The sequence below is a fragment of the Mizuhopecten yessoensis genome, unplaced genomic scaffold (assembly GCF_002113885.1).
Source record: "Mizuhopecten yessoensis strain PY_sf001 unplaced genomic scaffold, ASM211388v2 scaffold6579, whole genome shotgun sequence".
In the NCBI taxonomy this organism is placed as follows: Eukaryota; Metazoa; Mollusca; class Bivalvia; order Pectinida; family Pectinidae; genus Mizuhopecten; species Mizuhopecten yessoensis.
Genome location: NW_018406620.1, coordinates 314,843 through 335,134, shown reverse-complemented (window position 1 = coordinate 335,134; position 20,292 = coordinate 314,843). Strand labels below are relative to the sequence as shown.

At 35.1% G+C, this 20,292-nt stretch overlaps 3 protein-coding genes across 10 annotated transcripts in view; 2 read left to right on the top strand and 1 right to left on the bottom strand.

Moving 5' to 3' along the window:
* Positions 1-2,660, top strand: part of LOC110452306 (baculoviral IAP repeat-containing protein 2-like) — a 24,855-nt gene extending 22,195 nt beyond the window's left edge. For both annotated transcript variants that reach the window (XM_021500744.1, XM_021500743.1), the window contains exons 4-5: positions 142-270; positions 938-2,660. In XM_021500744.1, the coding sequence (XP_021356419.1) occupies positions 142-270; positions 938-1,194 (386 nt within the window). In that variant the 3' untranslated portion in view covers positions 1,195-2,660. The remainder of the gene's footprint in view (positions 1-141; positions 271-937) is intronic.
* Positions 2,661-3,099: 439 nt separating this feature from the next.
* On the top strand, positions 3,100-9,381 carry LOC110452305 (leukocyte elastase inhibitor-like). The gene has a single exon (XM_021500741.1). The coding sequence runs from the start codon at positions 6,461-6,463 to the stop codon at positions 7,658-7,660; it is 1,200 nt and encodes a 399-aa protein (XP_021356416.1). The 5' UTR covers positions 3,100-6,460; the 3' UTR covers positions 7,661-9,381.
* A 1,300-nt stretch (positions 9,382-10,681) lies between these two features.
* Positions 10,682-20,292, bottom strand: part of LOC110452304 (proline-rich protein 5-like) — a 43,795-nt gene continuing 34,184 nt past the window's right edge. For all 7 annotated transcript variants that reach the window (XM_021500736.1, XM_021500739.1, XM_021500734.1 and 4 more), the window contains 5 exons: positions 18,960-19,051; positions 18,454-18,529; positions 16,999-17,066; positions 15,643-15,805; positions 10,682-14,643 (listed from right to left, as the gene is read on the bottom strand). In XM_021500736.1, coding sequence (XP_021356411.1) covers positions 14,462-14,643; positions 15,643-15,805; positions 16,999-17,066; positions 18,454-18,529; positions 18,960-19,051 — 581 coding nt within the window. In that variant the 3' untranslated portion in view covers positions 10,682-14,461. The remainder of the gene's footprint in view (positions 14,644-15,642; positions 15,806-16,998; positions 17,067-18,453; positions 18,530-18,959; positions 19,052-20,292) is intronic.

Sequence of the window (20,292 nt, the reverse complement as noted above, 5' to 3'; positions counted from 1 at the left end):
TTCCTATTGATCCGACAGGCTTAGACATTTTGACAGATAGATGTCGGACATCTTTGATTATCTGTTGTGGGCATATTACATAAGTCTGGATTATTTGACAATTATGGTGAATTTAACAATTTTGGTGATATAATTATTTAGGCCATGAAGCAGAGGACCCTAACCAGTTCATCCTTGATCTGGAAAGATTCAAAGTTCAGCCAGAAACACAGCCACCGGGAGAATACACAACTGATTGTCCCGGTCCACTATCACCATTAGATAAAAAGAGTAAGTAAATCTGTTCAGAATATGTGTCATCTTTCCAGGTAATTCTGACTGTGTAGTATAGCATTTTAGTTAGAGTGCTGCATACAGGCTGACAAAACATATACATTGGAAATTGATGATTTCATTATTCTTTTGGCCTTATAGCAGAAAACAGGCTGCTTCCATCGCAAAATAGTGCTTTATTTTCCCATAATGAAAGGAAAATAAGGATTCTTTTCCTGATTTAAAGTTATTGTATATTTGCCCAATTCATGTAGGTACATATGTGCAGGCTGCTGAAAAATTAAGGTTGACAAAACATTGAATTTACATGTATCTATTATTTTACCAATGCACAGTGGTGTGCTGCAAGGCGGTCAATATTGTCCATAGTTATTTATTTCCTCAAAAGATAATAATGAAGCATTTATTTTCTGTAAATCATATTTATTTATTTTTTAATTGCAACAGTTTTGTTGTTACTCGGCAAAGATCATTACAAAATCGATGAACAAATTCTGAAAAAAATACTACAGTAACGAAGCAAGGGTTTCAAAGGATTTTGAAGAATAAAGAAATCCCCATTGTGTGTTTGTGTTTTCCCGAAAGTACAGTGTCGTTAAAATAACTTAAATGTTTCACATTTTTGAAATGACTAATGCTAGTATTTTATTTTTGCTGTCATCAGAACGTGTGGAGAGTGTGTCCTCATTCTGTTCTGTATGCAGCAGTCCTGACGAACCAGATTGTTGCTATGTTACGCTGAACTGTGGTCATCATACTTGCTGTGAACAGAATGCTCTGAACTGCGAGACATGCACAGAATGTAAAGGGAAAGTGAAGGCTTGCCTCACAGTCCCGATGAAAACAGCCGAACGACCTTACAGCTGGAATCCTCCTAACGAATCAGCTTCTGGGAACAGCCATGATGCTGTATTCTATTAAATTATAAGTTCAAAGTTTTTGCAGAAATGTAGAATTGAGTAATTTTTATTTGGTGCAATTTTTATGTTATATGGAATTCTAGTTGTGCAGAGTTGAATATGTAATTTGGAAATTAGTTTTGCTGTAGTGTTAACTTTCCATTTTCTATCAAGTTCCTGAAAAAAATCACAGGAAAAAACCCACTAAAATTATTCAAACAACACCATCGGGGGTAAAAGATCCTGAAATATGAAATTTGGGTAAGGGAGAAGATGGGGATTGACGGTTGAGGGGCCTACTTGCATATTAAGTCTATCAATTTAACTTGTAATTTGAAAATATGTACAACATCATTTACTTTACGAGAAAAATCACTGAATCAAGTAAAAATAATACAGTACATCGTAAAAAGATATAATTCTTGTATTTAAGAAAAACAATGAAAGGTATTAATAAGTAAGGAAAAATGAATCATGCATCTAAATCAATAAATCATGCACAAATCAATAAATCATGCATAAATCAATAAATCATGCATAAATCATTTGTTTGGTTCGTTAAAACACTTAGCAAAATCATGCAGTTATTTAAATCTAATTTAAGTCAATTACGAAAACATTGCTGACAAAGTAAATATTTTGTCTACACATCTAGTTTGATTAATTCAGTCGATAGGATATACAAAATTTTATTTTAAGGATTGGGAGAAGCATCTGCTACCCTAAAAGCCTCCCCTACTGTCCCCTTTCCCACTCTTAACATGAATTATGAGAGAGGATGAGAAATCAGTAAGCCATATATATCAATACTTAACTATTTAAGAGTTTCCGGGGCGGGGGGGATTCTCTTTCGGAATCAAGAGATCTAGAGGACATAATCACCAAGCCAATAGATTTGGAAACCTAGGGGTAGGAAAGAGTGGGAGAGGATAAGCTAGCCAAAAGTTTCTTCCTCAAAGGAAAATGAAAAAGATAAGAAAAAAGAAATTGAAACATAAAGGTGTTGAGGAGGGGAAAGATTAGCAATTAAAAGTTTCCCCTAGAATAGGATGATAATACAGTGAAACCTCGTTATACTGCCACCATTTACTTTATCCACAGAAAGTTGGTGTTATAAAGGGGTTTGGCGTATCCACAGAAAGCTGGTGTTATAAAGGGGTTGGGCTTTCCACAGAAAGTTGGTGGTATAAAGGGGTTTGGCGTATCCACAGAAAGTTGGTGTTATAAAGGGGTTTGGCCTAAATTGAGGAAAATGTATAAGGGAATTCTTTAGAAAATGAGATAAAAAGAAACCTTGAAATATGTTGATGATAAGCGAGGGGGCAAATGAAATGAGGGGCATTATATCGAGGTTTTGCTGTAATATATCAAACATATTCATTGGACGAAAAGTTATCATATAGGGAATTTTATGTGCATATGTGAATATATATATGGGGCAAAGAAGTAATTCCAACAGTGTGGACAAGTTTAGGTTGTAAAATTTTCGGAGCGATCCGCTCCTTTTTCAAGACACAGTGAAACAGAACAGTTACATGTACATATACATCATATTACAAGAAGATAGAATTGATATACTATAATTGAAAATATAGCTATTATATAAAACCAATAGTCCCCTCGGCTAAAGACAGCCGAAGGCAGCAATTAAGCTGAGAGCATTGCGGACAAGGAACGCTGATGTAGAGGACCTATTCTTGCGCAAGATGCACTGTCATATGAAGTGAGTCAACGAGAGATTTCAAAAATGTGGAACATGTGCATTTGTGTGCATTTGGAAATCTGGCCCGGTAAATGTGAAAAATCTCCAATCTGCTACGGAATGTCTTATTAGTCGCCTCTCAATACTGCGATGGATCTAAGTCACAGCAGGGGGTCCCACTTAGTCGCCTCTTTTGGTTTGCAGGAATAATGCATGTGCCTCTATTGGTTTGCAGGAATTATGTGAATATATATATATATATTGGTCTGTTAGATACATGAATTTATTTTTATTACTTATACAATAGCTAGTTATGTTGATTTTCAATGAACTTCTGAGCCATGACTAACAGACTATGCATGACTCATAGTTCATGTATACTGTTACTGTCAGAATATATTACTTGATAGAGGTACTAGTACATACACATATGTACGTCTGAAAACTTTTACTGAACTTTGCATTTTACCTAAATATAATTGAAACTTCATTTTGATGAATCATGTGTTTATAATCAAGGTTTGTTTTTGTGTATTTATTATGAATACTAACATGACTTCCTTTCATGTAGTATACTAATTATATAAATATAAAGTTGAGAAAACTCCTTACCTTGAACGTCAAATGTTTATATAATAAACAGCTCTGGGGCCAAGATAAACAAGAACCTTAAAAATTTGTGTGTCACATCAGTTTTGTGTTATTACTGAACAACTGTTACTGTAAATATACCGTTATTCTTTCATGTTTCACAGTGTCAAATTTTAAACTTCATACATTAAACTTGTTCCATTAGTCTTGTACGAAAGAGAAACTCCTATAAAACTATCTTTTATCTATGTTCTATGTAAATATTATATTTGTCTTATTCATATTTTGCAGATTATGGCATTTATATATATTTGGTTGCTTTTTTGTATAGGAGTTACTATTTATAGATGATTAACTGTATTTACAATAGATACATTTGCTTGTAATACAGAACATATCATGACTGACTCTTTAAACATAGATAGTTACTTGGACCTTTGATAATTGCGTTTCAATGTTTTTTTCACCGTTATGTTGCCTACTGATTTGTTTACTGTGCAACCGGAAGGACGAAATATTGGAAAATATGAACTATCATATTACTGTACATATAAAATTATTAAGATCAATTATCGAAGTGTGTTCTTAAATATGTCGTTGGGGAAGGAAGGTTTTATTTTTCTGAAGGAGAAGAAGATTTAGAAGTGTTGATTTCAGATTAAAGTGCTCACAATCATACAACTGGTTTTGTGAAGTTAAGTTAAGAGTCCCTGTTCCACTGCACTGTGGTTTTTGTATATATAGTTTCCTCACCTCAATTCTGTTTGGCCTGAACACATCCGTTGACCAGGTGGCTCAGTCCGTTAGAGCGTTAGCATAACAATCTGAAGTCCAGGGTTAGAACATCGCTGTTGTTTATCTTTTGATAATTTCATCTTTCATATCTTTGCATAAAGAGTCACGCAGTGTATATTTTTCTTTGGAGAAAGGAATGATCATAGTTAAACCGGAAACATCATTGTACAATGCGTAGTTACCTTTTTTGACAGTGGTACGGGGATCCTTAAAACATACTCACCTTGTTGAAGCTGACCTGTTTTGACAGTGGTACGGGGATCCTTAAGACATACTTACCTTGTTGTAGCTAACCTGTTTTGACAGTGGTACGGGGATCCTTAAGACATACTTACGTTGTTGAAGCTGACATTTTTTTGGCAATAGTACGGGGATCCTTAAAACATACTTACCTTGTTGTAGCTAACCTTTTTTTGGCAGTGGTACGGGGATCCTTAAGACATAATAACATTGTTGAAGCTGACATTTTTTGACAGTGGTACGGGGATCCTTAAGACATAATTACATTGTTGAAGCTGACCTTTTTTGACAGTGGTACGGGGATCCTTAAGACATACTTACCTTGTTGAAGCTGACCTTTTTTTGGCAATAGTACGGGGATCCTTAATACATACTTACCTTGTTGAAGCTGACCTTTTTTGGCAGTGGTACGGGGATCCTTAAGACATACTTACCTTGTTGAAGCTGACCTTTTTTGACAGTGGTACGGGGATCTTTTAGACATACTCACCTTGTTGAAGCTAACCCTTTTTTGACAGTGGTACGGGGATCCTTAAGACATACATGTACTTACCTTGTTGAAGCTGACCTTTTTTGGCAGTATAACGGGGATCCTTAAGACATACTTACCTTGTTGAAGCTAACAAGTAACATTTAATGTTATGATGTAGACATTGTATAATATAACTTCGTTAGTTCAAATCCTTATACGGTTACATTCCTTGCGTATATGTATATCCACCTGTTCATTGATGTGTATATGTATATCCACCTGTTCACTGATGTGTATATGTATATCCACCAGCTGTTCATTGATGTGCATATGTATCGAGTACAGTAGAGGTGTTGTCGGTAAAGCTGTCAGCTTAAAACACTCATAAACACATTCATCATTTTTAACTTTTGCACACTTAGGGTGTTTAACATAGATCTACCTAAACTCCCTATCTGATTATCGACTTGCCTATCATACATTTTGACTCGCCTGTAACATAGATCTACATTATCCCCTTTCTGATTATCGACTCGCCTGTAACATCGATCTACCTATACTCCCTTTCTAATTATCGACTCGTCTCTAGTCAACATGGCAATCGAAGGTTAACACGACATGGCATTATAATCGGTCTATATCAATAAATACTTCCTTGCTCCATATAACAATTTTAAGTAACTTCCTTGCCCCAATGTAAACCGTCTGTTTTATGAGGTGACGCTGATACATCTCCGGATCGGTAAAGTGTTGTTCCCATGCCTCATTATGTGTCCCTGATCATAAATGTAAACGCATCGAGGCTATATAATGTGAATGAGGTATACCCATATTTGACCTTTGTATAAAGTTTGACCAAAATCTGTCAAAGTTTAGGGTTTAAATACCTCGATAGCGATGCAACATACTACTATATACTATCCAGCGCTACACGTAACGTGTGTTTCAACAGTATTTCAACTAGTTCACACAGATTGAGAAAGTTTATTGATTTACGCCTTTAAATCTACATGCATTTCGTCTTTGTGTGTGTGTGTGTATAGCTTAATGTACACGGGTGTGTCATTCAGGTAGGCGTGAGTCAAGGTCGCTCGATTCATGTGTTCTGCTCCAGCGGTTTCTAAACATTCTATGCAGCTTTGTGGGCCTGTGTATATTTTAGTGACTGTGTATTACCCTGAAGGTAGATAACTTTCCCAAAAGCAGGGGATGGAAAGTTATCAAAGCTAATGATTGGGCGCAACCTGTGAGGCTCAACTTGTGACCTTGATTGAGTAAGTCACCTGACAATTTACGAGGGTTGTTAACTAAGTATGTACAAACATCCTGTACACAAGGCAAAAACAAGTGCACGTGATATATAACTATTTCAAGTACTCTTAGGTTTACTGTGGGAAAACACACACTTTGTTGGTTGGTGTGTATTTGTTGATACGTTATCCTTCGGAGAGACACCAGGACTTTAAACTGTGATCTACTGAGCGATATATGTTAAGAACGACTATGGAAGTTCAGCAGCAGCAGCAGCAGCAGCAGCAGCTACCGAGAATAATGCTTACGTCATACAGTGATGGAGTCAATGAATTTACCTGTGACCTTTACAGGGAGTTTTGTGCTGGAAAGCCCAACAATGCCGTGATATCTCCATACAGCGTTTCGGCAGCCATGATGCTGTCGATGCTCGGAACAGAAGGAACGTCCAGAAGACAGATTATGGAAGCACTTCGTTTGAGTGACGTTCCGACCGGGAACATCCACGAGGAATACCGAAAGCTTCACACGGAACTTAATAAAACCGGAAGTGATGTTTTGAGTATTGCAAATAGAATATTTTCAAAGAAGGGATTACAGTTGAAAGCAGATTATACAGAAAACTCGAAGCTGTATTATGGAAGCGAAATGGAATTACTGAATTTCGGCGGTGATCCAGAAGGTTCTAGGAAGACAATCAACGCTTGGGTTGAAGCACAGACCAACAACAGAATACAAGATTTGATTCCCGCAGGTACTATCAGCGGCCTTTCTTTGATTATTCTTGCCAACGCCATTTACTTTAAAGGAAGCTGGGAAACAAAGTTTCCCCCGGCTGCGACAGCAAAGCGAGACTTCCGCGTTAGCCTTACAGAGGCAGTGAACGTGGACATGATGCAAGCGAGTGAACAGAATATTCCATTCGGATGGAGTAAAAAATATGACTGTACAGCCGTCGAGTTGGCTTATCAGGGCAAATATAGGACCATGGTGATCATTTTGCCAAATTCAGTTGATGGACTTTCAAACATTGATGAAAACATTTCCTTAACGATGATCACAGAAATCATTAAAGAAATGCGACAACAGAAAGTTGAGGTAGCTTTGCCGAAATTTAAGATTGAGGCGAAATTTGACCTCAAGAGCGTTCTTTCGAAACTCGGAATCCGTGACGTGTTTTCGGCGAAAGATGCCGATCTAAGCGGGATGTTCGATTCACCCCCTATGGATGCACACATCAGTGACGTGGTTCACAAGGCGTTTGTTGAAGTGAATGAGGAGGGAACCGAAGCTGCCGCGGCGACCGGCGTAATGATCCGTATGATGAGTATGCCGCTACAGTTCGTAGCAGATCGCCCCTTCCTGTTCGTCATCCGTGACGTCACTTCAGGAACTATCCTTTTTATTGGCAAGTTTGTACGGCCTTCAACCGATTAGAATTGTCTAATGTGTGTTTATGTGCTGCTTCAACGTTCAACCAGCAAATAGATGCCTGCCCAATCAGCAGTTGAATTGCAAGATAAACTGACGTCACATGGCTTACATGTACAATTCATGAATGCAACATACATGTACTTATTGTATATTAATTTGTTTTGATGATGCACCTACAGTTAACATTATAATAATTGTGTTTTAATGGGAAGGTTATTCCATTTGGTTATTCCAACTTTTCTATAAATTAACTTAGATATATGGAGATTTAACTAAGTACTTATGTATATACTTCTTCATGTTTTTATCGATTGATTTATTTTTCAATTTTGATTGATTTTGTTGCAAACATGTGTCAAGTCTGTCGCTCTGAAATTGTAAACAAATATGAATTGAATACAATCTTAAACCTCAGTTTGATTTAAAATTTATTTACAAATCTTCAAATCATACCTAATTTAAATTTATATATTATTTCAATTCATACATATGCTTCATAACCAGATACTAGCCATTTTTAATCAAAGTTCGCTTAACTATTAATTAAGGAAAATACTATCGCTTGTGTATATCATTATATAAACATTTGGACTAATGCTTTTGAGATAAATAAATCTATACATTTGCATTTAAAATAAATATACAACTTGTACAATGTCATGTAAGACACACTGATAATTTACAACGTCATAAGTTTTGTACTCAAATAAATAAGGCAAGAAAATGTATTTTTATTTTATTTTTCCCCCATCTTTTTCGGGAAAACCAAATAAAACACCAATCTGTATGTATATCAAAATGGAGAAAGCATTGATATTGATGCTTTTGTGGATGAATAAAAAAGTGTTCGACAAAGGATATGGTCATTTGTTTGCTTACTAGGCAAAATGAACCCAAACTATCGATTCTGTTAGACCCCCCCCCCCCCAAAAAAGAGAATAACAACAATAAAAAAAACCCAAAAAAAACATCCCTGTTCCGGCATTGTGAAGTATGATTGTGTGTAGCACTTACATGTACTCATCCTGTTAATAGTTTCTGTATCGTCATGATTTCCTTCGTTATGACTCGTTCAAGGAAACTGTTTATAGAATAATTCACTAGTTGACTAACAAATGATTCACATTGAAAACCATCATAACGACTCATTTAGAGATCGCATGTTGACTGACGAATGTTGTACGTTGAAAACAATCAAAACGACTCATTTAGAGAACGCCTGTTGAGTGAGGAATGTTGTACGTTGAAAACAACCAAAACGACTCATTTAGAGACCGCCTGTTGATTGAGGAATGTTGTACGTTGAAAACAACCAAAACGACTCATTTAGAGATCGCCTGTTGAATTCAAAACGACTCATTGAGAGACCGCTTGTTGATTAACGAATGTTGTACAATGAAAACAATCATTACGAAGTATTTAGAGAGCAAATTAAGGTCCTGAAATATTTATCGGTGACCACATTAACACAAGGAAAATTATCGTTTACAATTCGTGATCCCCCTCCAGCAGTAGGGTACATTACTACATAAATGACTTTTAATTCAGGTAAATGTTCTTAATGAGGAAATATAGGCTAAGCAAATTTCACTTTGTCAAATAATGTTTTCATTTTATATGTCTGGAAATCTGAGGAATTACAAAACACGTTATTTATGCTCTCATTAAATTCTTATTATCTGTCAATAAACCCTCGAAAGGAAATAAAAAAATGAAGGATTTGGTTTCAATGATTTAACATTTGTATTTATCATTCAGTCGGCGTAGAATATACAGCTATCCAAGACAGGTTGTTCAAGATGTTCGTTACATTTGATAGAGGTCAAATGCCCGGTAACGGTCACAGTGACCCACGTTTAGTATGCTACTCTCAGCCATCGCAAAACGTATTGACATGACTGGTGTTAGACATTTCTCATTTAGAGGCAGACCTAGCATGGAGCCAGAGACGGACACTGAGAGTAGTAAAATCAGGGAACATCTCAAAATTGTTTTTCATTTCATCTGTACTCAGGATTTCTGTCCCCCTGCTTGTGACAAAACACAAGAGAACGATCTTTTAGTGTATCTTGCCTATAGTTAAATCCCCTGGTTTTCATTACATGTACAACTGATAAACTTCTCTTGGCTGATCTCACCTTACTGGGGGTGTTTTTCAGATTTTTTTCTTCTTCTAAATTACGGTTTATACTGAAGACAAAGACTCGGTGCATGCTAGAGTTGATTGCAGTAGTATAGAAATCCGAAAATAATTCACTTCTCTGAAAAGATCACTAGAACAGTCTTCTAAGAATAGCATACAATTATTTTTAACTTAAATTTTTTGGTTGTTCCATGAAAGCTGTCGATATAAACGAAGTCAAAAATAGAAGAAAACTGAATAAATTTCGACTTTCTTCTGTTGTTTTTGTTTAGGAGATTAAAACAGAACATCTGTTAATACAGACTTCTTTTATGGCTAATAGTGTAGCTCACAGAATGAAAAAGGTTGGTTCGTCGCCATCATATTACTGTTACGAAGGAACATTCATAAACGTTACTTTGCCACGAAGGGATGCTAATACACGTCCTAATGTCCAACCACGAAAATGTGTAGAACAAATACCTTCAGCGTAACGCTATCATAAAAAGCCACTGTGTAAGCGTTAAACATTTCTTTCGTAACATGGAAATATCGTGTCCTATGAAGTTTGTTGATGGTAAATTTAATCTACAAATGTATATGCGATCCCTGTCACTCTGGTAAAATTCTGTATTTGCTTGTCTAGGTCTCTGTCTCCAGGCTCCGTGCTAGGTCTACCCCGAAGTGAGAAAGGCCTAATTATAAGTAAAATGAGACGGAACACTTGTTCCGAACAAATATAGAGGTCGGCCGGACAGATAGACGAACGGACGGAACGAAAAACGGACGAGGTGAAATCACATAGCCTCGTTCGATTGGACCAGTTGTGTAATTTGCTTGAATCTGATTGAACCTCTTCATACATATGTACATGTAATTGAAATGAAGAAAAACACGAAATAAATGTTCCAAACATGTTTATTAACAAAATAATTATTTTTTCAAAACGTAGCAATTTAATAGCTGCCATAACATTTTTTTTATGTTTAATAAACTACACAACTTAACGACGATTACACCAACAAACTAAACACACCCCACACAATTTTACAATGTCATGGTTTTATAAACACACTTGCAACACATATGTCGTACATGTACACATAGAGTCTGCTTCTGGGTTTTAAGAGTGTGAATCGTAACATATGCTTCCTTTATGATAGATTGTTGATGGCTGTTAAAATGCAACTCCAGCATAATATAATGTAATACAGAAATCCCCTCACTGTAACGTACACATTCGGTGTTAACATTCGGGCCAGCAAGGGTGATTAATATAAGTTTTGATAACTTGTTGCATAATTACTGTAAAAGGAAATAAAGTTAATATATATACTGTACACATTGGTTGCCAAAACGTCGCCTAAGGAAAGGCCTACATGTACCACTTAATTGTATACAGGCATACACTTATTTTCAAGTTAAAATGATATTTCCTTTACATTCATACAAAGAGGGAGTAGGGGTTGGAGGGAACTACACCTCATGTTCTTTTTTTATTAATGCATACTCCCCGAAACTGTTATACATTATTAAAAGGGGAAAGAGGTACACATTTTGTTTGGGATCTAAAATTAATTGTTTTAATATTGCAGGAAACAGAATAAATATCCGTTATTTATTCTCTTCAATATTTACACATCAGTCAGCACCTTCGGCCCCAATTTGCGCCTTTGGCGCAAGGAATAGGAAAGACATCCCTTAACAATTGGAAACCTTACTCCAAATTCCTGGACTTGCATATACCTGGATATATATAGGGTGGTTTTCTTATGCGAGTTAAGATTTTTTTCTTATCTCAATGATACAACGTTGGTTGAAATCACACAGCAAAGCCAAGACGTTATAAATACATTAAGTCTATAGGAAATCATTTCGATATGAAAACACTGATGGCACACTATCAGAAAACGGGATAATTGCTTGTTTCATACAATGTAAAATAAGCCTAATATCATCAAAACTCCAATCATTTATCATAAACAACTTACCGGCTTTTCTTATTTATTGTTAAAAGAAGCAGCCCTTAATTTCACCAGGATTCAGTAACTTAAGGAAAACATTAATGAAGTTAAAGAAGTTTTCCCTTATTTTTTAATAACCAAATCAATTTCCTTTCAACAATATTTCAGGTAAGGAATTTCGTAATGTAAGGAAAGTTTGCAAAACGTTAGCTTGTCTATAGTAATTTCAGTGTTAATGCAGTAAGATGAGCATTAATAAACATGAGTACATATAATCCGAAATCTACTAAAACGTTTTAATGGATTGAAATGTTTTTCACAATAAATGATTGTTCATATAAAAATATTGTTACTTAATTTTGAGACCCGTGTGACAGATTGCATATTGAAAGTAAACAAGTGATCAATGTGTTAGAAATACTAAACCTATTAAGAGAATCACAGCCTGTCAGGATAGACCTTCTCGTGAATGGTTATGCCGTTGTAATTGCAAAAGAAGTACTCAGAGGCGATATCTTATTAGGTTCAAACAATATTGTCATTCGGTAATCAACAATAACTTTTATAAAAAGCAGCATAATGTATCAAATGCGACAACGTTTCAATTTTTGTCATTTCTGGATAGGAAAGTAAACTTAAAATTAATGATATAATGTTTAGTATCTGTTTGTAGTTGTTGCGGCGGCTGGATTTACTCGCCTTTATAAATATGGGCCAATTCAATTTCGCAAATGTTTAATATCAAGAAAGAGGTTTAAATAAATAAACAAATATATTGATACCTCAATAAAAAGTGAAATATAAGGGAACAAAAAGTAAGAGTTTGATTTGTACGAAACTGTCATCGAACTAAAACTCAATGACACACGGGCAAAGATTTTTTCAGACATCTTTGAACAAAATACTAGGAGAATAAGACCAGGTATTCCGGAGGGTACACATCTTTTGTCTTACTCACGACAAACTCTATGTTAAACTAAGTCAAATTCTAGTGATGTAACGTCCTGTAAATGAGAACCGGGGAAGTGTCAACAAAACCACATGACACACTCATAATCATGATAAAAATCATCCCAAGGAAACAGAAATTTTCCTATATGAATTAATACTTGTACATGGTTTTTGACAACCTCCATTTCTTGAAACTGTGTGGGTATTTTTTTTTGTGAGAATTCGACATTTATCACGGAAATATCTAACGAAACGGGTTATTATTGTTCTTGACATACACATATTACATCAAGGATTGCTACATTTATTAGCTTAGTTAAAACCACACGACAAAATATATTGTACAGAAATTGACATATATGCTACAGCAATACTAATGTGGCTATCACATATAATTGGTAACGGAATTTTAAAGATTTTATGATGGCACTGTATGGTTTGATGGACTCAGCAACAGACGTAAACATGTCAAGTTGACACAAATTCCACATACATATCACAATTTCTCTCTGTTTACCATTCCATAGACAAGTACTATATTTTGTAGAGGAATGAAGCACGAACAATTCTAATATTTAAAACACTTTACCCGTCTGGTCAACATATTGTCTCTCACTCTCACAAACGTACAGTTAAGTGTATCTTCACTGGAATGATAGACTTAATCAAATTTACTTGTGTTTGTACAACATCCTAACAGTAACACTTCCATAACACATTACAAACGTATCAACAAATCAACTTTCCAAATGGTGCATTGTTGTTAATAGTTTCCGTTACATCAAATAACCCTTTCTCGTAATCAAGGCGAGTGGAAGGAATTAAAGTTTACCAATTAGTTTTCCTGTTCTTCTTTGCTGTACTCACTTCAAGAGAATCGCCTCTTTTCCTCTGAGTTCGATAAACAGCGCAAGCCACCGGTCACGAAGGAAATAGACTGATTTATACTGTACTGATATTTGAATGCTTTCCATGGACGATATAGTGATATTGACTCGTTTCCTCCACACTTGGAATGTCGTGACAGCCATTGTTTTATGTCTAATATCATTGCAATTTGATTTGATATACAGCATGCATATTTATATCATTCACGCATCTATACACAGTAAGTTAAATTGCTCGACCTTGCACTTAAACAGAAATAAATAACGTTGGTTACCAATTAGCCAGTTAATTCAAGGATATACGTTTGACGACTATTTTGGAATGTGGTATATATACATCAGCCACAGGAAATGATACAGACACTCACTGCAGTTACAGTAGTTATATCGTCGTAACGAAATATATCGCTTAACCAGTTGAAAAGCATTCTGATCCATTTTATTTGGCACGTCATCAACTCTTGTATATGGTACTGATCGCGTAACACTGACATGAGGGATGTACCATCGTATAATACTGTTTAATTCACCAATCACAATTGTCGCATTAACCAATCTGTGACACCTTCCCTTGGATTTTAACTTTAGGATGGTCAGAGTCGATAGTGTATCGCCCAGCATTGTCGTGGGTGTCCTCACAATATGGAAATGAAACCGTTTTCCACGACGTTATCATTTGCATGATATAAATCTCTATATCAAATCACCATTTTGACGTATGTCTAATATGACGTCATGAAAATCACAAATGATGTCATGTCACATCAGTATGCTTTTGCACACTATACAATCACAGATATAACGTTCGATTCTATGACATTATTATCAATTCACTGACGTAGTGACAATGTTCTATGAAGTCACTATTACATCACTGACGTCACGTCTGTATACTATGACGTCTTCCGCCTATACTGTCATGTTCCCGGACCGGCGCAAGAAAATGATTGCTGAATAGATTGTGTCCGTTTCCCAACCTACTATGCGGTGATTTCAGGGATGGAATGTTTGCAGACTTTGGCCGGGAAGATCGTGTATCAAGGTCGTATGCTTCCGTTTTTTCTGTAACAAAATAAAAGTCAAATGTAAGTTTTTGTTTACAAAAAGGGTCATGACTTGACATGAGTAATGTGTGTCATCCGTATGCGTGTCAGCGGGCTTAATAACAACTGACTAAGGGAACGACAATTTGTCATTTGAATACGCCAGAACTTTTTAGAAACCTTCGATAACAAAATATATGAATAATGAATAACCGATCATGTCCAAAGAAATCACAAACGTAGTTGTGTAAAAAAAACTATACATTTCAAGTGTTTTGATTGCAACAAACTGCATAAAAGCAAGTAAGTCCGTTGTGTTTGTTCTGTTGTGTTACATTCACTGAACAGATACAGATAGTTGAGCGATATTTCCTGTTCTTATCTATTCACGTTACAGAAGTCAGTGTTAGGCACAATTAGGTATTTCAGGAAGTTATCATGGGATTTGTTTATGAAACGCATACTTGAATGAAATTGGGGAAAAACATCGACATAAGAAACATTTTGAGAAATTTATATGATCATTATAACACCTCTGAATACATGAAATTTGACTATTTGACGTATATGACAATATGACCATTCTGTCCTTCCTACAAAGCCGCATGGCATTTCCGTGAGAAAGCACTATAAAGTCGGCATCAGATCCGCGCTATCACAAGGAGGCAGGCACACATACACACACGCAAGCACGCATACACTACAAACATGGAGGCAGGTCCTTAAATGACCTTAGCTGTCAATAGGACGTTAAACAAAATAAAAATAAACAAAGCCGCATCAAAGATGAGGAATTTATTTGAATTGATGCATGTTTTGTTTACGATTTCTCAAATGAGACTTTCATAAGGGCAAATCGGTAGGGGAGACAAAACCACCGCGCACTTTTTAACAGGGAATGGGTCCGTTAAACGGACCTAACAATATGCTGATAGTCTACCGTATTTAAAACCACGAACATTTGGAATGACACTTTGAGACTAATAGTATCTGAGAAAAAACAACATAGTAACACTACCTGCGGGAACCAGTTTAGACGCTGGCTTTAAGGATGACTTGACGGTCGGAGTGCACGAGCCTTCATAGAGACCGAAGAATCCTAGATAAGGGGAGATCACTCTGGCAGCCAAGCGTTCCAGTCTAGCGTAGTTCTCCGTAGGTGGTGAGCCGTCGTGCACACTCTTTAAATAAATTATGATGAACGTTTAAGCTTACATGTATCTTTAATCTGTGTACACTCTAGCTAGGAAGCATACACGACAAGGGATAACTCACAACACATCAAGAGTAATATATATCAACTGTCGTTGAAATTTTCAAACCATTGAATTAACTGATAAAATATCACTTAATATTGTTTGTGTATGTCCTCCAAATTCTTATATGATAATAACTTGATGATGAATATTTTGAAATAGAAATATAGTCCTTACTGGGAATATTAACCGTGTAGGTTCATATGCTCGGGATACCATAATTCAAAAACGATTTTAAGTAGTTTTATGTTAAATGTTGAATATACATTGTATCCTTAAAATTCCTAAAATACGAAAAATGTCACTTATGTGTCTACGTTCATTACATGTATTACAGTGTTTTTGCATCAGTGTCTCGGTATAAAAGTCTAAACACAAGTTTAAGAGTTTAAATGTAAGTTTGATCATAAATGTCAGATGATAATGCCAGATATGATAGATATGATTATGATAGTGATAATGATGATAGTGATAATGATGATGGTGATGATGATGATGATCGTGTCAGAGGATGATGACGATGTCAGATGAAGGTGATATCATATGATAATTATATGACTTCACGTTTTTTAAGAGTAATGAAGATGATGTGTGGTAAACATATTGACAGATACATTACTGTATTACTGTATTACTGTATTACTGTATTACTGGATTACTGGTTTACTGTATTACTGTATTACTGGATTACTGTATTACTGTATTAATGTATTACTGTATTACTGTATTACCGTATTACTGTATTACTGTATTACTGTATTACTGTATTACTGGTTTACTGTATTACTGTATTACTGGATTACTGGATTACTGTATTAATGTATTACTGTATTACTGTATTACCGTATTACTGTATTACTGTATTACTGTATTACTGTAACACTGTATTACTGTACTACTGTATTACTGGATTACTGGATTACTGTTTTACTGGATCACTGTATTAATGTATTACTGTATTACTGTAACACTGTATTACTGTATTACTGTACTACTGGATTACTGTATTACTGGATTACTGTATTACTGTATTACTGTAACACTGTATTACTGTATTACTGGGATGCCCAACTGATCAACCAGTTTATGTATGGCACGTTCTTTATGGTCTTACTTACCAGTAAAACTAAAAGCATCTGTCGTATTGAGGCAGGAACTTCATCCGATAAAACAGATCCTATAGACTCTGAAATGTACAAAATTACAGGGTTTTAGTAGCTCGTGTTGGTAGTTTTCTGAGTGAGAAAGATATATTTCTTGCATTAAAGATGGTTTTTTCCTTTTTTTTCCTTTTAACTTTCCTGGTACAATAAAACTAGAAACATAACATGCCGAATGTATTTGTCTTTATCAAGTACGTGATCCAAGTCTTACTTAATAACAGTTACATTTATCAAGTTTTCAATGCACATTACATTAAATATCATTAAAGTTCAACGAATAGTAAAGATATTGGATTGTCCATTAAACAGTACGATGTGAGTACATGTATATAGAAAATGTTTCGGTGATATACATAATTATGTTCCGTGTGTCTTTGTCTAGGTGTGTACAGATACTGGTTACAATATGACATGCATTTGATTTACCCGTCTTCATATTCAAGTTGCCTCTAATATGTCTGCCAGTTTATAAAATGCAGAAAAAAATTACCTTTCATGCTGTGTATACTGCATCGAGGCCATATATCACATAGATATATGTAGCAAAGGTTTGCACATCAAATACATTGTTGATTCGTTTTTTATGCGGCAAAAAATCTCTACAGCAATTTATATACAAATCAACCAATAAAACCCGTAGATATAGAATAAGCATTTGGCGGTACTGTTAAGGACGATACATAATGTTTTGTTATTTATGACATGCATATGCTCATGAATAAATATTTCGTCTGGTCGCGACCGGGGACACTGCTATACGTGTCCCGACTAGTTTATTGCATCTGATGTCCATTTTAGTGAGTTGCAATGAGATGAGATGATATACGATGAGACGATATACATCTGCTTGACATAACGATATTTCACCGGGGTCATTTTGTAAAAAGGTTCTTTAGTATAGTCTAAGAATGACGGAATTCAATAGGGATACTGACTTCCTGTATCGTACAAAATGTTTGATATGAAAATGCTGAACGATCCATAAATTGTAGCTATTATTCGTAAAAATAAATTTGCAAAATATGATCATATACAATAATTATATATAATATGATGTATATCTAATATATCATCTATATCAAATGATATAGACGATTTGAAAGATTCCTAGTCTAATATCATTAGCACGAATGAGCTTAACTGATCCGACAAACTAAAATTTTGATAGAAGTATCCTTACATGCGTTACCTAACCATGTAACTATGCGTACTAAATCACTCTTGTATCGACAGACAAGGACAATGCTATGCATGATAAAATCATACAATTTGTTTATGGTTTACTTCGACTTGAGTGACACCCGATGCTGTCATTTTGATATCTTGATATCTGATTAAACAATACAAGTGGGCGTGTCATGACAAGTAAAAACGTGCTAACAGTTGACTGTCACGTGATGCGGTGTTTACCTTCTATGCCGACTTTAAGGACGACCACGTCTCGGAATTCTAGAAATGTCACTTTTCGTATAGAGGAATCATTGGTCTGTAATATAAAAAAACAATAAAACCATATCCATGTCAGAGGATGTAGGTGTTAAAAACAACTGTTCATCGCGTACCGTTATATGACAAATGACAAAGTGATATAGGATGATTACTTTAGATGTAAGTTTACTGATTCATCAAAACGCAATTTGATAAACAAATAGATAAATAATCAAAAAAAAAAAAAATTAGATAAAAGAAATAATCAATAAATAAATACATAAATGAAGTATTGCAATCACTGAATATCCCCATTAACGATCAAGTATTGTCTAGCAAGTGTGTGAACGCTTATAGGGTGTCAAACTATGTATAATTTACTGCCATGGCAACGAGGTGACTGCCAGATGTACGATTGATTGTTAGGCTCCTGTAGTAATGTATAATGAGAAGGATCAGATGGATAGCATTGGAGTGACATTACTTACAGGAAGTGGATAAAACAAAGCTTGTAACGTTGGGAGGATCTCGGCATGAAGATACGACCACTGTTCGCCCATCTTCTTTAATAACACAGAACCTAGAAATTAAAGAGCCTGCTATAAAGTAATTCATGACGTATGACGTATGGAACAACCTTCCGGAGGACGTTGTATCCGCTCCAAATATCAATAATTTTAAGAACAGAATAGATGGACTTTGGCAGAATGAAGAGTTTTATCAAAATTATAGGGTAAATTTAGATAACAATGAACTTTAACTTAATTTTATACAATTGTTTAATTTTTGAGTCCAGTGAAGAGGAGCTCTATCGGCACCTGTATTGGAAACTATCTTTAACTTTTAACTTTATGATGTATTGATTTAAGAGTATTTTGACTGAAATCTATCCATCTTAGCCATTTGTATAAGTATTATAAAATCGTGTGTATGCAGCATATGAATATTGAATAAATAAGAATGTGTAATGGTATAAAAGCATTGCAACAGTTATGCTTTAAGACTATTTACTACTTGAAACAACTACCCAGTATTTGAATGAGATCCCTTACAGGAAAGTAATATTTTTTTTCTAATATTCCATATGGTTACATATGTGTTAAAAATAAATCTGAAATCGACCTAGTACAAAATAGCTTTATTAAAGAATAAACATTTTTTAATGGAGATTTTGAAACAGAAATTAATGTCGCAGTACTAGTATTATGTAGGTTTAAGACAGAATAAGATCACTGTTAATTCAACTACGTGATATGAACGTTCGAAAGTCGTTATCAAGAAATGTCTCAGACAAGACGAGTAGAGTAATGAATAAATGGCTGCTGTCAAATATAATAAATACATGTACATGCACTTAGTATTGACTACTATTGATATATCTGCACTATAACATAAACGCCACTGCTTAAAAAATTACTAGATATAATCAGAGCAGTATAATATAAAGAGAAGAAGAGAATGCATCGACAAATATTATCATTGAGAAACACAACTGGCAGTGTCTTAAAGTTCGCTGACATTAGAACACTTTTGACTTTGTGCATCGTATTTACTAGTATCGGTGGATGTCCCATCACAATCCTGATTATAATTAGGACATTCTATGACCATCAAGCATGTAACATACTCGTTGACAACACACAGGCAAACAGTTTCCTGTATGTCTTTCAGTTATAACAATAAAACAGCTGTTCGGACTGAACATAAACGTTAACCAGACATCTTTAAGTCCATAAACAATGGAATCGATATATTAAAATTGCTAAACTGACAGGTTCCGAAAGAACATTATTCCCAAACATTATAGAACAGGAAATCAGG

What these genes read in the sequence shown, in the direction of transcription:
- LOC110452305 (XM_021500741.1), top strand. Translation starts at nt 6,461, where the DNA reads ATGTTAAGAACGACTATGGAAGTTCAGCAGCAGCAGCAGCAGCAGCAG.